Here is a 19,075-nt window from a genome sequence, read left to right on the forward strand (position 1 = left end):
AGTGAGTGTGTGTAGTTGGTTCTTGAGTTCTCTGTATATTGTATTCTTTGTATTTTAATATATAGTAGATAAATATGACAGTAGGAATGAGAAAATATACAGTGTTAGGACAATGGGGACACGTGTCTTCCTCCATGAGAAAAAATAATTATATTATATCCTCCATAAACTGCAATTTCTTTTATTGAAAAATAAATGCTCAAGATCAGAAGTAAGACCAGGGAGTCAGGGCCGCAGGGCTGGGACCACAGGGGCCGGATGAAAAGGCATGACTGGAGTGGGCTGACAGAGAAGGGGTCACAGAACTTAAACCCCTGCCCTTTTCTTTTTCTAAAAATGAGCTTATTATTGACCTGCAAACCTGTGTACAGCTTAAAACCCAAGTTATGTTGCCCTGGCTGCACTGCTGTTAGTCCCCATGGTCTGAAAGAGTCTCACAGACCTGATCAGGCGGAGAAGGCAGAGGATTTATGCTCCATGTTCGCAAAGTACCCAGAGAGGCAGCTACTTTTACACACAGACCATGGCATTACCCAATAAAGACGGGCATACAAACGTGTGTGTGTGTGTGTGTGTATGCTATTTCCTCAGCTGAGGAGATCTGAGAGTGTTCTATTTCCTCAATTGTAAAGTCTTGTCTTCTTGAGCCGTGAGAATTATCTGTGAATCAGATCTTTCCTGTGCGACCGATTACAGCGGCCTGATGCCGAACATGAACACGAGTGCCGGCACTCACAGAGCAAGAGGTGGTTGCTGCTGATGTCTTTTTTTTTTTCTCGGGACTTGTTTCAGCTCTCACTGATTGTAGAACCTGATACCTCAAGCTTTTATTAAAAACTCTTTCCTTTTATTTACACTCACTGGCCACTTTATTAGACTCTCCACACTTACTTCCAATCACTTTATTAGAAACACTGCACAAGACTTACACTCACTGGTCACTTTATTAGAAACTCCATCTTGTACTTTCAATCCTAGTTCACTTTATTAGAAACATTCCTCTTGTACTTGTACAAAATGGCCACATTATTAGATTCCTGGGGTGTCATTAGACCCAATATACTGGAGTCTGTGCACCAGTTAATGGTTGTTGGGCCCCACTAAAATCACAGCGGCAAAAAGTTTATCCCGCAGTGATCAGCAGAATTCACGGAAATATTTAAACGTAAGGTCCAAAAACACATGTTTGTAGGTGGATTAGCTGCTAAAAAAGGGTCCATAGGTGTGAGTGAATGTGTGTTGCCCCCTCCAGGGTGTGTTCTGGGTGACACCTTGAATTGGATATGTGCTGATGAATGAATGAAGTTACAGAGGACCACACACAAGCCTTATAAAGCAAAGGTTTCCATTAAAGTGGCCTGTGTGTATGTGAGGTGTTCGTCTTGCAGTGTGTGAGATGTTTTTGAGTCAGATGCGTGGTCAGCATGTGGAACCCTTATTATTTCCAACTGAAAGCTGAATGTACAACACATTCAACATTGGTTCCTTTCCCTCTTGTTTTATTATGACAATTAAACGTAGATTTGCATGTCGTGTCAATAACTGTGTGTCTGAATGGGAGCAAAAGAGCAATTATGATGATCATCCTGTAATTGCTGTTTGGTTCAAGCTTGGACAGAACACAGCTGTGCGATCACGCCTCTTTGTGGATCGGTGATGGCAGACCTGATGTTTGGCTCTTTCTCTGTTCTTTTCCTGTTTCTTGTAACGTGATTATTTGTTTGTTTGCTTGTTTTCTTTAACCTCCTGCTGCGCTCCTGTGTGTGATGACCCCTGTCCTGCCCCCAACGCCTCGCAGAGAGTTCAGAAGGCAGCCAAAATCAAGAAAAAGGCGGTGTGTAAAATGACAGATGCTTTATTAAAAGACACAAACCATCAAACAAGAGAAACGCGCTCCACATCCCCTCCTCCGTCTTCTCCGCCCTCCTCCCTCTCACTGCTCTCCCTTCATCTGTGCTCCATCTTTCTCTGTCTGACCGCTGTGAATCAGAAAGACTAGAAAATAGTGTTATTATCAGATGATTTGGGGTGGTTCGCTCTTTAAAGGGCATTTAGACTGAACCTCTTTGGAAGACAACTAAACTTACATTTTAAATTTGTAAACGTACATGTGTTTACTGTGATATGGCCCCTTTAAATACATCTGACCAAAGTTTACAGACAATGCTTGGCAAGGACGTTCATCCTGTGCCAGAAAACAAATAAAGCCACTGGCTTATGTTAAAAGGCCTTTGCTGTAAATCATTATATTGCGACTAACAGACAAACAATGGCTTGTTGTGCTGATGAATGTGGTCATTTACAGTTAGTTCAGCAAGGTCAGCAGGGAAGAGGGAACAAAAAACATGTCATGTCTGAGTGATGTCATCGGCAGTGGGCAGTTGATGACATGATACAGCACCAGTGTCTCTCTCTCTCTCTCTTTCTCTCAGTCACCTGTCGCTCATCTCTCGTGGTGCTTGTTTTCCCGCTTGGCTGCTTCACCGCACAGATGGCTGTTTTGTTTATTCGTTTTTTCGTTTATTCATTTATTTATCCCATTTTTTTCCACTCATCCCTTATGTTCATTTAAAGACATGCTTCAGTTGATCGTGTTAATGGTAATGACAGTAAAGACAAATACAGTCAACAGTCAAAAATAGTCAACAGTTAGCATTATTCACATAGCATCAGCCTCGGTATTTTCATTCATTCATTCATTGGCTGTAACCACTTTCCAGTTCAGGGTCGCGGTTCAGTGTGTACGTCTGTGTGCAGATCTGACAGTTAGGCCTGTCACTGTAGGTATACTACAGTGGTGGACAGAAATAATTGCGATAAATGATATTATTTGTCATTTAAGACCATTTTATGCAACTGGTAATTAATGATAATGTAAATAATAATGCAATTACAATCATTTAAAGAGATATGAACTGTAGAATATTTAGATACTGCGCTTGGAATAAAATAATGTAAAAATGTACAAATTAATGTAATAACCAGAGTCCAGAGAAAATCAGAGAACAGAGCGAGTGGTTAAAATATTGGAGACATTCAAAATTATATATAAGAAACACACCAGGAAACACAATGGGCGATAATAAGGTCAGCAAAAATGATTGAGAATTGTATGCTAAGTCAATGATGTCATTATTGTGACAGGCCTAACTACAGGTTTGTTTGTAGTTACAAAGTTTGACAGCACTAATTACAGAGTGATTTCAGTGCTGAATATATCTGTAGAATATTTTGCATCCTGTATGAATCTGCAGTGTGTAGTTGTTGCTGTTTCATTTATTATATAGATGCTCTCTGAAGTGTGTCCTTTACTGTTTGAGCTATGAATACCATTGTTTACTGACTGAGCATATGTCCAGCCCCCCTGCTGCCCCCTGAGACCCAGCTTGCATTAGCCCCTGATTTATAGATACATTTAAAGCGCTTTCGGTAGAGGTCAAGGAGCACAGTGCCGATTATCTTGGGCCCCTCATGGGCCTTTGTGAGAAAATAATAAAGGGACGTTAGTGGCTACTGTGAGCCTCCAGGGGGCGCTCATGTGTCTCATATACGTTTTCTATATGTTTCTCTTTAGAGTCCAGATGGGGACACGCAGACTCTGACCGAGGTTGACCTCTTCATCTCCACCCAGCGGATCAAAGTCCTCAATGCGGACACACAGGTATGCAGACGCAGGGGGAAATGACAGTGTTTATATAAATTAATCACTGAACAAAGTCGTAAGAGCGTGCGAGCTGTTAAAACAGGAGACAAATGAAGTCATTTAAACGCCAGACACGCTGGACACCAGCCACAGCAATTAATTACCACAGCTTCAAAAAATACCATCAGAGAAAATCCACTGAATTTATTTAGAAAAACATAAACAGTCACTCTCCCTCCCTTCCTCTTTCTCTCTCTCTTTCTCTCTCTCTCTCTCTCTCTCTCTCTCTCTCTCTCTCTCTCTCTCTCTCTCTCTCGCTTTCTGTTTTCTCTCATCTCTCACTGGCAAATATATATATATGAATTAAATGATGATGATATGGTATTGTTATATATTTCCTTTCACACTTGATGATGTCATGTGTTTACCTGACCTCAGAGGACTCTGAAACAAAGGGGAAATCATGTCATCGTAATCCACATCGGTCGTGATCTACAGGGAGATTAGCGCTGAGCGTTAATCCTTCGTCCTTACGCTCGCTTGTCTATAGTTGAATGCTGCTGCAGCCTTTTAACAAACGTCTCACATATTGATGTAATCACAGCGCAATCCAGAATTATCTCTGTGCTATCTAACACAGACGGCTGCGGGAATGAGAGCATGAATTATAGATGATGTAAATGATGTGGAATGCGTACCAATGGACTCTTTCGGTCAGGAGTTCTAGTGCCCGTGTAAAGAAGTCGAGTGGTGGAGTGATTGCAATTCAGTATGAACCTGCACTTTGTGTAGGGTTTACAGTTTAACAGAAAGATACGCAGGTTTAATCTTTTGGATCTGTTTGTTTCCCTTTATTAAATCCTTCTTGTATAGCTCCACATTCTTTCAAACCCATAACACTAAGTTGTTTTCTCACAGTGGAAGGATGGACAGTCTTTTTTTTTGTTCCCAGATCTGAGCCAAGAGGTTCCTGTCTCTCAAAGATGAAACCGTTAAGTGCTGATTGGGTCCACCAGCTGTGACATGGTTAAGGATGTTTTCTGATCTCCTAATCGTTTACAAACTGCGGTTTTAGAAAGTCATTCTACTTCACATCCTTCTCCTCTGCGCTCCCTTACACAAGGGGGTAATCTTCCATCTAATGCCCTCAGAAATATCCCCTGACCAATGAATACATTTTGTATATACCACTGGTTTTAACTGGAAATTAAGTTACAGAGGGTGGTCTTTTCAGAGGAACCGTGTATCAGTTTTCTGTTTGTGATCTAGAAAGTGATGGCTGTCAGGGTTTTAACCTCCGCTGGCAGTGTTATTAGAAGCATATGGCATACTCTCATGCTGGGTTTACTCTTGTGCATTACATCCAGAGAGCTGATAATAAGCAGAAAATCTGTGTGTTTTTGTGTGTGTGCACGCATTTGAGAGAGAGAGAGAGAGTGTATATATATATTTATATTTGTGTGTGTGTGTATGTGTGTGTGTGTGTAACTGAACAACAGCAGTGTGTGGGAAGACTGGCATGGACACTGTGTATGTACTGCAATGCAGTGTCTCTCTGTCTATCTAACACTCTCTCTCTTACTCTCTCTCATTCCCTCTCTTTATTTCTCTTTCTCTCATTTGCTCTCTTTATCTCTCCCTCTCTCTCACTCTGTCTCTATGAAGTTGCTGCGAAAGGGTGTTTTACAAAGGTCTAAGATCATTCGGAGATGCCATAGGTGTGGAGATAAAGTCAGGAGCCATTAGTAAATCCAGGCCATGTCCTGCCGCCCCTTTAATTTAAAAGCTCCTCGGCTTCGTCACCGGGGCAGAGTGAAGAACAGGGGACTGATTACACTGTTGATGCACCATTATTGGCCTCCTGCCCAGTGTGTGATTTGAATGGAAATCTATGGATCTCTGCTGTGCTCTCTCAGCCTGTGAAAGGTTAAAGGATGCATGTGCCCCACATGCACACACAAATTGGATCATTAATTGCTCCAAGCGGCTAATGATGTATCTGCCGAGCGTGTGTAAGGTGTGAAAAAAATACACTGCTCAGGCGTGTTCTTCCACAACCCACATACACTCCGTTAATCAGGTTAACACAAGCCTGGGGACGGGGCCAGTAGACATAATCATGTAATGTATGCCGTTTTACAGTAAATCTCTCAGAGACGACCTCGGATTCATAATTATAGTTCAGAATTATCTAAAATATAGTAATTATATATGGTTTTAACAGATAATCTATTAAAGCTGTCTTAGATTTATCTGCGTCTAGTGGTAAGTTTGCAGAGTGCAGTTAATTGAATACCCCTCCCTCACGCCTCCCGTCCCAAGCTGCTGCTTAAATGTAAAAATGTAAAAGGCACTCTCAAGAGTCAGTGTTTGTTTTGTTCGCCTCTGTTGAAAGAGGACCCACTCCGTATTTAGATATGAAGGGCTCGTCCAAAGCTAGTGAAAACACAGGTGATTATACACTAATGAGAACATGGTTTGTATAATATTTTCCATTTCTGCTCATACATCCCCTTTAACTCACACCCTGCATATTTAACTCAGTAGTGAAATGTAGTGTTGTTTGTAGGTTTTGTGTGTAAAGTGTCTCTATTCCCTGAGAATCACACTGAGAATATTATTTGAATCATACTGAGCTTATTGAATACTGATTGTAATCAGTTCTTGCAAAATCAATGCAGTAGGATCACCACCTTCAGATCCTTCATTAGGCCCCATGTGCTTTCACACACCTTGTGTTAATCATCTAATTAAGATGCTGCACCGTGTGAAACAATGCAACTTGAATTTGAAGGAGGTGGATTATTCTCCTTGAAATAAATGTTGCTCAGTCGTGGAGAAATAATGCTTTGGTAAAAAGTGATGAGTGAAAAATGTGTGTCTGTCAGAAAAGAAGGGTTAGTGTTGATTTTCTTGTCATTTTTTTGCAGGAGACGATGATGGACAATGCGCTGCGCACCATCTCGTACATCGCTGACATTGGAAACATTGTAGTGTTGATGGCGCGCCGGCGCATGCCCCGCTCAGCCTCGCAGGACTGCATCGAGACCACCCCCGGAGCCCCCGAGGCCAAGAAACAGTACAAGATGATCTGCCACGTCTTTGAATCAGAGGATGTATGTGAAGGCCAGGCTATGTGTGTGTGTGTGTGTGTGTGTGTGTGTGTGTGTGTGTGTGTGTGTGAGTATATGTGTGTATGTGTGTGTGTGTGAGTGTGTTGGGGTGAGAGTGCTTGTGGGGGTTGGGGTGTTGTCTCTATATGTGTGTGTGTGTGTGTTGGGGTGAGAGTGGTTTTGAGGGTTGGGGTGTTGTCTGTGTGTGTGTGTGTGTGTGTGTGTGTGTGTTGGGGTGAGAGTGCTTGTGGGGGTTGGGGTGTTGTCTCTATATGTGTGTGTGTGTGTGTTGGGGTGAGAGTGGTTTTGAGGGTTGGGGTGTTGTCTGTGTGTGTGTGTGTGTGTGTGTGTGTGTTGGGGTGAGAGTGGTTTTGAGGGTTGGGGTGTTGTCTGTGTATGTGTGTGTGTGTGTGTGTTGGGGTGAGAGTGGTTTTAAGGGTTGGGGTGTTGTCTGTGTATGTGTGTGTGTGTGTGTGTGTGTGTGTGTGTTGGGGTGAGAGTGGTTTTGAGGGTTTGAGTGTTGTGTGTGTGTGTGTGTGTGTGTTGGGGTGAGAGTGCTTGTGGGGGTTGGGGTGTTGTCTCTTTATGTGTGTGTGTGTTGGGGTAAGAGTGGTTTTGAGGGTTAGAGTGTTGTCTCTGTGTGTGTGTGTGTGTGTGTGTGTGTGTGTGTGTGTGTGTGTGTGTGTGTGTTGGGGTGAGAGTGGTTGTGGGGGTTGGGGTGTTGTCTCTATGTGTGTGTGTGTGTGTGTGTGTGTGTGTGTGTGTGTGTGTTGTGGTGAGAGTGGTTTTGGGGGTTGGGGTTTTGTCTCTCTATGTGTGTGTGTGTGTGTGTGTGTGTGTGTGTGTGTGTGTGTTATGGTGACTGCCCACTGCACTATATTGAAAAATCCAATATATATATTATAGAATGTGCACTAATATAACAGGGCTAATATAACAGAAGAGACAAAAAGGACATTATTTGTCTTAGAGATTTAGATTACATCGTCTTTAATATTATCTCTTAGTGTTATTGTTGTTGTTGAATCATATTAACTTTTATTTAATAACATTATTTCTATTCATAATAACAAGACACGCATTGTGTGTTATTCCCTGTGTAGCTGATGATAGAGATATGCATTATATTGTAGAAATGACTAACTGGAATATTTTATATCTAAAGGGCAGTTGTGTAATGTGTTATATCATTTTTACAGTGTGCACAGCGGTGCTTTTTTACACTCAGTCTGAAGTGGGTGCAGTCTTGGTAAATGTCTTCAGTTTGTAATGATGCAGTTTCTTCTTACCCTCGTCCTCTGCAGTGCAGCTGTTACTCACTGAGGCTGGATAATTAAGCTGTCTGTACGAACCAGAGCGAGGGACAGGAAGAAAGAAACTTATTGTTTGAGAGTGAGAGGGATTAGATGCATCATTTAGATGCCGCTCCACCACATCCACCCTCAAAATGTTCTTTTATAGCACTTTGAACCCCGACTTCTGCACCACAGCACAGCACTGGGATCAATAGTGGGCCGGTTGGTTTGCCTTTATCCTGCAGAGGCTGACTCAGTCTGTAGCAGGGTCCAGACCCCATGGGATTCTCTTCTGACTCCACTTTTCCTCAAAATGTAGACTAACTAAGATGTAAACAGAGGTTTTCATAGTGGTTTAATATTAAGTGCCCCATTCTGGAGAAATCTGTAGAGTGAGAATTATTCACAGTGGTGGTGATAAGAACCAGACGTCTGAAGAGTTTAATGGCTCTAAAAGCTCCTCAAAGAAAGGTATTACAGGAAGCAATTATGAAAACGCTGCCTGAAGCCTGAGACATTGTTTTGTGAACAAAAGCTAAGCAGCAAAAGTGGGTAGTAACCAGTTTCAGGGCTATTTTTCAACTCTAAATGCTTCTGTTGAAAGTGTAGTTGTGAGAGCATTTGAGCATTTGAACTATGGAAGTTGGTTACTTCTCTGATTTTCAGATTTAGTGTTTCGTTTTAGACAAAAAGACAACAGTAGAGTTTAGGAGAATTCAGTTCTTTTGCTTATAAATGCTGTTCTATTGGTTACTTAAGGTGGCGCAGCAGGTAGGTGTCGCAGTCACACAGCTCCAGGGACCTGGAGGTTTTGGGTTTGATTCCCGCTCCGGGTGACTGTCTGTGAGGAGTGTGGTGTGTTCTCTCTGTGTCTGCGTGGGTTTCCTTCGGGTGACTGTCTGTGAGGAGTGTGGTGTGTTCTCCCTGTGTCTGCATGGGTTTCCTCCGGGTGACTGTCTGTGAGGAGTTGGTGTGTTCTCCCTGTGTCTGCGTGGGTTTCCTCTGGGTGACTGTCTGTGAGGAGTGTGGTGTGTTCTCCCTGTGTCTGTGTGGGTTTCCTCCGGGTGACTGACTGTGAGGAGTGTGGTGTGTTCTCCCTGTGTCTGTGTGGGTTTCCTCCGGGTGCTCCGGTTTCCTCCCACAGTCCCAAAACACACGTTGGTAGGTAGATTGGCGACTCAAAAGTGTCCGTATGTGTGAGTGTGTAAGTGAATGTGTGTGTGTGTGTGTGTTGCCCTGTGAAGGACTGGCGCCCCCTCCAGGGTGTATTCCCGCCTTGCGCCCAATGATTCCAGGTAGGCTCTGGACCCACCGCGACCCTGAACTGGATAAGCGGTTACAGATAATGAATGAATGGTTACTTAAGTATTTGTGCACTGCTGCTCTTGTGTGTGTTTCAGATTTATTTTCTCTGGTGTTACTCTGCTTTCACTGGAATTTGTTACCACTCCTCTGGCCACCTCTGGAGAGTATGGCAGGTGTTTGCAATGAAAAGAGGACTGCTTTCCTATTGATTCTTTTTTTTTAAAAGCAATTTTTTCAGCCTTCCAGAGTATGTTTTACTGCATTTTAAACCTTCCAGTGAACCTTTGTGTTGCTCTGTCTTCAGAGAAGATAGCTGGCCTTTTATCTAAGTGAGAGCACAAGGCGAGTGTGTTCTCAAATGTAGGAATCAATGAAACTGGCACAGAGCAGAGCAAGGCCTGAGTAGCGTCATTAAACCCAACTCAAACGAGATGTGATCTGTAGCACTTGAAGTGCATTATGGGTATCTGATTCAGATTTGGCTCTGACAAATAATGTGTGGTGAGTTTTTGGACGAGGGGTGAGTTGTGGATAAGTGAAAGTGTGAAAAAATGTAGAACATTTTAAACGATAAAAGGACACTAGATCAAATCACAATTCATCTAGTTTTCATTCATTCATTCATTTTCTGTAACTGCTTAGTAAGTTGGAGCCTGCGTGGAATCAATGCAGGAACGCACCCAGGACAGGGCAGCAGTGCATCACAGGGCATCACACATTCCACCTGTCCGCGTGTGTTTTTGGATTGTGGGAAGACACCAGGAAGCACCTGGAGTAAACCCATGCAGACATGAGGAGAACACATAGTGACCCAAGGATTGAACCCAGGATTGACACTGCCTATAGCATCACCATACTGTTAATTGTTAACGTTGCCTGTTTTTTGCTGGTTGCGTGGTTCACAATGCCATCTAAAACAGCTGTAGTTTTTACCACCTTCAAGACGTGTCCTCAGAAGGAATTTATTTTCTAGTATTTCACTGGACAAGTCCATTTGGCAGCACTTTAGAGTAATCATAAGGTATTGAAGGTCAGATGTTAAGATGCAGGATGATTACACTTTCCATTTTGGTCAAAATGTCACTTTAAACATTATACCGTGTCCTGAGCTATGATATCAGAGTTGCAGTGTCCTACCAACGAGTGTGTGTTGAATAATGGTTTATTCCAGGTGCAGATAGCAAGGACATTAGAACCCAATGAAGCAGTGAAACTAATATCTGAAGCTTGAGAGTGTTTGCCCTGAGTCAGCTGCAGAGAGCTGGTCATTACCTTGCTGTTGCAGATCTCTCGGTCTCAGCATGCAGCACAACACTCCCAGTGCTATTCAACTTCTTTATAATTCCAGTGCTCTGCTGTGTGCTGTTGTTCTGGGTAATGTAGTGGAGACAATTGCCTTCCTTAATTGCCTCTTATTGTCCCATGTTGGGCTCAAATGCAGTCTTTTGTTTCTCATGTCTTCTACTTTCTCTGTCCAGGCCCAGCTCATCGCCCAATCTATCGGCCAGGCCTTCAGCGTGGCCTACCAAGAATTCCTCCGAGCCAATGGCATCAACCCTGAGGACCTGAGCCAGAAGGAGTACAGCGACATCATCAACACGCAGGAAATGTACAACGACGACCTCATCCACTTCTCCAACTCGGAAAACTGCAAAGAGGTCAGTGACTGGATGTTGTTCCTCTTCGCTGCCTTTACCTTACGGCCTTAGAGCTGAATATAGCTCCTTCAGGGCCTCTCTGGAATTACAGTAATGGAGAGGACAATGGTGTAAAGCACAGAAAACGCACTCACATGCTTTTTTAAGGTTGCATTGGTGGCATTTGCTTGAGTAATAGCTGTATAGATGGATAGATAAATGAGTGGATAGATTGCTAGATGCATACATACATACAAAATATTAAAAAGGGTCACCCCCACATGAGGAACCAATTCTTTGGAGCATAAACTTGTTCGGGGACTTCAATAGAGTTCTCATTTTAATCTCATATCAGTTGCCCTTCATTGTTGCTTCCAGAACAATTTTGGTTGTATTTAAAGATTAATCCTTTGTCCTGGACACTGTCTCCTGCGGTGTTTTTGATGTGGACTGAAGTAGTGGTTAAATCAGAAGCTGGGTGTGTGTTTAGTCTGAGTCAGCTGCAGAGTTGTTGTCTGAGGTGGCAGATCTCTCAGGCTGTGTGTGCAGGACTCTGAAAGCTGTTCAGCTGCTGTGTCCTGTTCTTGGCGTAACGTAGTGAAGTCGATTGCGTTTTTTTAATTGCCTCTCTTTGTCCCTCTTCAGTGCATCCTCTTAGTGGGAATCAGCACTTTCAGCATTTATTACTCATTTATTTTTTCACTGCCTCTGTTCCAGTCTTACTCAGTGAAGCTCTGCACATTCACAGTGTTTCTCTTTCATGCAGTCTCTCTCCTCTCTCTCTCTCTCTCTCTCGCTCTCTCTCTCTTCTCTCTCTCTCTCTCTCTCTCTCTCTCTCTCTCTCTCTCTCTCTCTCTCGCTCTCTCTTCTCTCTCTCTCTCTCTCTCTCTCTCTCTCTCTCTCTCTCTCTCTCTTCTCTCTCTCTATCTCTCTGTGTGTATCTTTCTCTGTGTGTATCTTTCTCTGTGTGTATCTTTCTCTCTGGTCTCTCTCTCTCTCTGTGTGTGTGTGTGTGTATCTTTCTCTGAATATTCTGTCTCTGCTTCTCACTCCCAATTCACTTCAGTTCAGTTCAATCCAATGCTTTGTTTGCTTTATTGGCTCCTCCAATTGATCCATGTTCTGTCCAGAGTTGTGTTGTTGAGTAGCGAAAGTTGCCAAGTTGGAAAAGCTGGCAAAAGTGTAGAAAAGCTGCCATAGTGTAGCACACAACCTAAAGATATATCTACATTTAAGAGAGTATTGTTTGTTAATAATGCAGTTTTGATGTCACATCATTCCACCAAAGAGTATTAGTAATGGCAGTTTTGGGTGATCCCAAAATTACTGGAAGGAGCTACATCACTCCAGAAAATGCAGTTTCACTGCGACACAGATCAGTGCTTGAGTCCCCACTAGGGCTACGGACTTTGGTAAATACACAACGTATAGGAATCCTGCTTTATGCTGCATGGCGTCACATGGGTTTCTCTCTCTCTTTCTGCCTTTGTCTCATGTCTGTCACAGCTACATCTGGAGAAACAGAAGGGGGAGATACTTGGTGTGGTCATAGTAGAGTCCGGTTGGGGCTCTATTCTACCCACAGTGATTCTGGCCAATATGATGAATGGAGGTCCAGCCGCTCGCTCTGGGAAGCTTAGCATCGGTGACCAGATCATGTCCATCAACAACACCAGCCTGGTGGGACTGCCCCTTGCCACGTGTCAGGGAATTATTAAGGTCAGTAGTGGTCCTCAGGGAAAACCTGATGTCTTTTGGAGACATTAAGCTCATGTGCAGATGCTCTAGAGGTTCACCTTAATATTTTGTGTATGGAAATTATACATTTTAGGAGTATATATATATATATAAACCCTATATGTAGATACAGTGGTTGGACAATGAAAGTGAAACACCTGTCATTGTAGTGTGGGAGGTTTCATGGCTAAATTGGAGCAGCCTGGTGGCCAATCTTCTGCACCAATAAGACCATGTGCATCCAATGGTTCAAACATTGTGTCCTGAAGGCGGTGCCGTGTATCAGGACGACAACGCACCAATACACACAGCGAGACTGGTGAAAGATTGGTTTGATGAACATGAAAGTGGAGTTGAACATCTCCCATGGCCTGCACAGTCTCTCTTCACTTGTTGTTAAGTGTTGTTGAACATTTTTGACCTCAGCTGGCTTTATTAATTTGTACTTGAGCTATAGGGCTCATGTCACAAACACACAGTGCCTTGCTTCGTATCATCAAACTGCAGCTCTCAGTCATCTTATATAGGCTTTAAAACCATGTTAAATAAAGTAATCTCTAACAGATTTGTTTGTGTGGTTTCTGACACAAAAATAAAATACTTCTATCCGTTTATACCAGTTCAGTGTATTCAGCATAATGCAACCTCAGTTTATCAGCTACACACTGGATAATTGTGTGTGCATTTGATTTTCCACTGAACTAATGGTGTGAAATAAACCGATGGCAATTTAATGTGAGGGCAAACGGAGTGTGTATAAAGCAGTGTATTTAAAAAATGCAGTGACACACTTCTGTGTAGGTGTGATACCAATCTATGCTTGCTCTGTCCCTCTCCCTCTCTCTCCCTCCCTCTCTCCCTCTCTATTTCTCTCCCTCCCTCTCTCCCTCTCCCTCCTTCTCTCTCTCTCTCTCTCCATCCCTCTCCCTCGCTCTCTCTCTCTCTCCCTCTCCATCCCTCTCTCTCTCTCTCTCTCTCTCTCTCTCTCTCTCTCCATCCCTCTCCCTCTCTCTCTCTCTCTCTCTCTCTCTCTCCCTCCCTCTCTCTCTTACACTCTGATGCCTCAGGGCCTGAAGAACCAGGTGCAGGTGAAGCTGAACATTGTGAGCTGCCCCCCTGTGACCACAGTCCTCATCAAGAGGCCTGACCTAAAATACCAGCTGGGCTTTAGCGTTCAGAATGGCATTGTGAGTAGCAGGAGCATAAAACCTCCACAAAACACATACGCAAAAAGTCCAGAACGATTTTAATGCATTGTTCAGCATGTATTTCCATCAGCCTCTGCTTTGCCACTTCATAAATCTGGGAGTTGAATTGACTAAGTATTGGCTTAGCGGCTCCCATGAAGTTCCCATTAAATTTAGGATCAAATGATGAATACAGGTTGAAAAAATGACATGTTTCATTATATTTAGGGTAAAAAAAATGTTGTATTAAAACATAATGGATGTCAATACCCACAGTTTTAAAACATTCAAAGACTTGGGTGAATATATATATATATTCACCATGACTACTCCACATCTCCTTCCTGCATTTTCAGGATTAGCTTATAACGCTTGATGTGAAGCATTCACTGGGTTAAATCTAAATGTTATCTCAATGAAAACCCCTTACAATGGCTAATCATTAAACCATAAATAATCATGGCGTAATGAACATTAAACCTACTTCTGATGTTGTTGTCCCTGTGTAGAAGCCCTTATCATGTGTTCACACCAGCAGTCGACAAAGCGACAAGTGTCCAGTCATTTCCTATGAAAGAATGTGATTTGTAGCCGCGATTCAGCAACAAGCGACACGGCGACAGAGTGACAAATCAAGTTGAGATTGAACCAACCGTAGACACAGGGTCCGAAGTTCGGCTAGCTTCTGTTCTCTGAACACACATCCCCCCACCTCACCACCCCCCGACAGCACACCTACAAGAGACAAACTTGGGGGGACGTAAGCAACTTGTCCCCTGCTAGTGTGAATGTAGGGTTAGGTGTGACAATGAGGAAACACACTGCTGTGTGTGTAAAATTTGGACTGGATGTTTTGCATAACACTCATGCCTTGAAATATTGAAATATTTTATATTACAACCCATCGATTTGAAGGCATTTTTGTTGTAATTCTAGATAATCGGTCCCAACCCTTTTTCCCAAATGTTATTCAAGACCAGACTACGGACTGTTGGCTGAAAAACACCCAACCCATCCACATATCGACAGTGCTGAAATCCTCGTGTGTTTATGGTTCTGTACAGATCTGCAGTCTGATGCGTGGAGGAATAGCCGAGCGAGGAGGCGTCCGAGTCGGCCATCGCATCATCGAAATCAACGGCCAAAGCGTGGTAGCCACAGCTCATGAAAAGATTGTCCAGGCACTGTCCAACTCTGTGGGAGAGGTAAGACCTCAGGACGCTAGAAGCACTGCAGACAATTCCGGAACATAGTCTTAGAGTGTTTTGTCTGACCACTAGGGGTGGGTTATATGGCTAAAATATTATATCACAATAGACAGTAGGTATCAGAATTTCATTCAGTGTGATAATGTGTCTATATTGATATTAAACTCTTTTTTTATCCCTCTCTTCTAAACAGATCCATATGAAGACAATGCCAGCGGCCATGTTTAGGCTCCTAACTGGACAGGAGACTCCAATGTATATATGACTTAAACAAATCTCTGTGACTGGTGAAGGGCCAGTGATTACTAAAGACTTCTGGAAGGGGCGTCTGTGTCTAAGGATATCTGTCTTTCGTCATTCGCCAGAATCCTCCTCGCTCTTCTTTTGCTTCACAGATATTAACCCGTCACTCTTGGTTTTTAACACATTGTTTTACACTCGTTTTCTGATGAGCCTGTGGGTTTTGTTTGCGCCGTCTGTCCACACCTTGTTGGGGATTCGGTCGAAAGTTGAAAGGTCGAGCCAATTCATCATTTCTTTCCTATATGCAAATAAGAAAGGGGAGCTCCTGTATATTTATTTCAGCTTCCCTCATTGTTGTATTTATTTTGTATTGATGATAATGTGGGCGTGTGTGTGTGTGTGTGTGTATGTGTGTGTGTCTTGCTCCTGTGTGTGTTGGATTCTGTTGGAAAGTTTGTGCTGTATATATTTACTCATTCTGTCACAAGATAGGAAATGAAAAGCCAGGGTGAGAAGTCCACCCATGTAATGCCCAAAAATAGCAAGACTGGAGGCTGTATCAGAACAGGGAAGAAAAGTTGTTCCACTTGGGAAAAAAAAAGAAAAAAAGAATAGCAACACAATCTCTAATGAATCTCCAACTCTTTTAACAGTGTGGCTGTCTGAACTGAATACAAATTTTACAGTAATTACTCTCAGGAGACTGCTACGCTGAAGTTGAGTAAACTACCGTGCACCTATACTTTAGTAATTTGTTGGTTTTTGAAGCTGAATGCCAAATCCAACACCTATTTTTTTCCACCAAAGCTTTTTACTGCCAGCAATATTGGAGATTTTCCAGATCAAGGGATAATTTACTTTGACAGAGGGAGAGTGCAGAGAGCCCACCCCCTGCTGCGGCTGCACACAGAACCTCTGTGGAAAAGGGGAAAAAAAAAAAACTCTCAGTCTAGGCAAGCGAGCCTGAGTTTGGGTGCCCATACATTGCTGCAACAGTATGTCAAATGCTGGCAAGAAGGAAGTGTCAGCAATAGAGCCTTCATGCTACTTCTGGGGCGAGAATGCCAGCCAATCCCTGGTGGTAAAGTTGGGGGAGGGGCTGCAGAGCGTTATGGGAAATTTGCTCATAGTGTAGTACTTTAAAATGCAGTCTGAATGTAGGAGCTTCATCACTGAGGAGTTGTGTAAAACGTTATGTCCCACTGATAAACCCATCCAGGCCTTGAGAGAATAGAGAGTAGCAGCTCGGTTTCGTAAATCTGTTACTGTCACATAAATTCATACAGTAAGAAGGAACACGCTTTCAAAATCACATTTTATTACCTTAGGCCCCTTGACTTTTTGCTTGTGGCCTGATACGATCCGTAAAGTCAACACTGTGGCTCCCACTATTCAAAGAGTTGAGTTTCAGTAGCACGTCGCGTTAAAGTTGCAACAACTTCTTTTTCTTTTTTTTTTCTTTTTTGGAAGTTAGGACAACTTCAGCTTTCCCCCACAGTGAATGTTGATCTACATCACTGAACATATCGAGGGCTATACTTTTACCATCTGTATATACTCTTAGTACTTCAAATAGTGTAGCAGCAGCAGTGGGAGGTTCAGTATTCTTACAGAGATGAATGTCTCATGCTTTTCAGTCTTCAGCTTAGCAGGAAGTAGACTTGGAAGCTTTTACTTGAATTCAACAGAGAATAGGCCTCCTACATTCAATACCCAGCAGGAGGCCTGACCCGCATCTTCAATAACCCATCTCAATAAGCAAATAAAGGATGACATTGTTAGACAGTGATTGCTACTAACTTCACAGCCATATATGATACGAAAACAAGCTCCGTCCTTCTTTCAGAATATTCCCCCTCCAAAACTCAGAAGCACTGCAATGTAGGCCACAAAACGTCATAATGCTACATGATACCCACCTATAAGCCTTTCATAACAACTGACATAAACCTACAGAAAGATCTATAAGAGCTTATTTTAACCAGCTCTTCATGGTCACACTTAACTCAGCAAGTATTGACGTGTTGAGATTTGCCTTTGTAGACGATGATGCAGGTTTATGTCTGGATCATGGACAAAGACCTACAGTGAAGTGTTACCCATGACCTTATAATATCCACCTGAAGTGGGAAGAATGATGGGTTTTAAACCGATGTACATACCAAGCATCTGTAAGGAATGTTTTTTTTTTGTATTCTAGTTTACCATCTGAAGACTGGGGTCTTCTTCATGTAGTGGGCATTAAATCAAGCCGACCATTTTAACACTACGGTTTTTTAACATGGGAGCGTCTGAACATTTTGTAATCCGCCATATGTAAAACACAACTACACACACCATAATAATCCCATAATCTAAATGAGTAACATACTGTAAATGATTTTTCTCTCAAAGGTGTATGTCGTATGAGATCTGAGAGTTTATTTTTGACGTTCGCCACGTCCATTTTCGTGCGTGTTCGACTGAAATTCATTTGTAGCTGTAAATGTGTTGTTAATAGTGTGTCCATTACCTTGCAGCAGTATTAGAATGTCTGTACATAAAATGCAAACCTTGTTTAGTATTGTGCCCATGTAGAAACCCACTGACTCTTAACACTCCCAACCCTCCCCCTCCACGTTTGTGTCAGGTTCTGGCCTTGAGGAAAATACATTCACACTGTGACCAAAAGCCTTACCACAGAGTAAGAGTGCTTTTGAACATGTAATAAAAGGTGAAACGAGAAAGCCAACAAAAAAAATCACAAAGATAAATTACCTGTCTGCATGCAGCCTACGATGTCGTTATGGCGAAATAAATAAATAAATAAATAAAAAATCCCAAAAAACAATAAAGTGTAACATAACCCCTTGCTGGAGTCCCTTTGTGCTTTTTATTCGCAGCTGTTGGAGCAGCTGGATGCACTTGCTGATAGGGTTTGTTATCCATCTGATCCAAGAGCTTGGATCTGCACCAATTTCCAGCCATTTCCAACCATGGCAGCTTTCCATTCTTTTAAATCACTATTAACCTTTGTGTTTTAATCTTATATTTTAAAGGGGACTGTAGTGATCGCTCAGAAAGACTTTATTATCTAGTCATTAACATGTAAACCATGTAAAATTTGTTCTTTTCTCACAGTGGTAGTGATGGGAATCAGATATCTAAAGATATATTAGATAAAGTTAAAGATTATAGAAAGATAAGTCTTTGAGGCATAAACATTTTATGATTATGTTGCGACACATCAAATGTGTTATATCCTTTTATCAATTATCTGTGTTAAACATAAAATTTACTGGTGGTTTTTGGATATTAAATAAAATGGCTTTGTGTTGCAGCAGGTAGGTGTCACAGTCACGCAGCTCCAGGGACCTGGAGGTTGTGGGTTTAACTCACGCTCCGGGTGACTGTCTGTGAGGAGTGTGGTGTGTTCTCCCTGTGTTTGCATGGGTTTCCTCCGGGTGACTGTCTGTGAGGAGTGTGGTGTGTTCTCCCTGTGTCTGCGTGGGTTTCCTCCGGGTGACTGTCTGTGAGGAGTGTGGTGTGTTCTCCCTGTGTCTGCGTGGGTTTCCTCCGGGAGACTTTCTGTGAGGAGTGTGGTGTGTTCTTCCTGTGTCTGCCTGGGTTTCCTCTGGGTGCTCTGGTTTCTTCCCACGGTCCAAAAACACATGTTGGTAGGTGGATTGGAGACTCAAAAGTGTCCGTAGGTGTGTGTGAGTGAATGT

General features: G+C 42.7%; 1 protein-coding gene across 1 annotated transcript in view; it reads left to right on the forward strand.

The window, feature by feature from the left end:
• The window catches only part of LOC136679606 (amyloid-beta A4 precursor protein-binding family A member 2-like), a 118,957-nt gene extending 100,747 nt beyond the window's left edge, over positions 1–18,210 (forward strand). The window contains 8 exon segments of the mRNA XM_066658234.1: positions 1,799–1,834; positions 3,575–3,661; positions 6,574–6,759; positions 10,835–11,014; positions 12,500–12,712; positions 13,798–13,917; positions 14,982–15,122; positions 15,319–18,210. Coding sequence (XP_066514331.1) covers positions 1,799–1,834; positions 3,575–3,661; positions 6,574–6,759; positions 10,835–11,014; positions 12,500–12,712; positions 13,798–13,917; positions 14,982–15,122; positions 15,319–15,390 — 1,035 coding nt within the window. The 3' untranslated portion in view covers positions 15,391–18,210.
• The last annotated feature ends 865 nt before the right edge of the window (positions 18,211–19,075 follow it).

Source organism: Hoplias malabaricus, chromosome Y, assembly GCF_029633855.1.
Source record: "Hoplias malabaricus isolate fHopMal1 chromosome Y, fHopMal1.hap1, whole genome shotgun sequence".
NCBI lineage: Eukaryota > Metazoa > Chordata > Actinopteri > Characiformes > Erythrinidae > Hoplias > Hoplias malabaricus.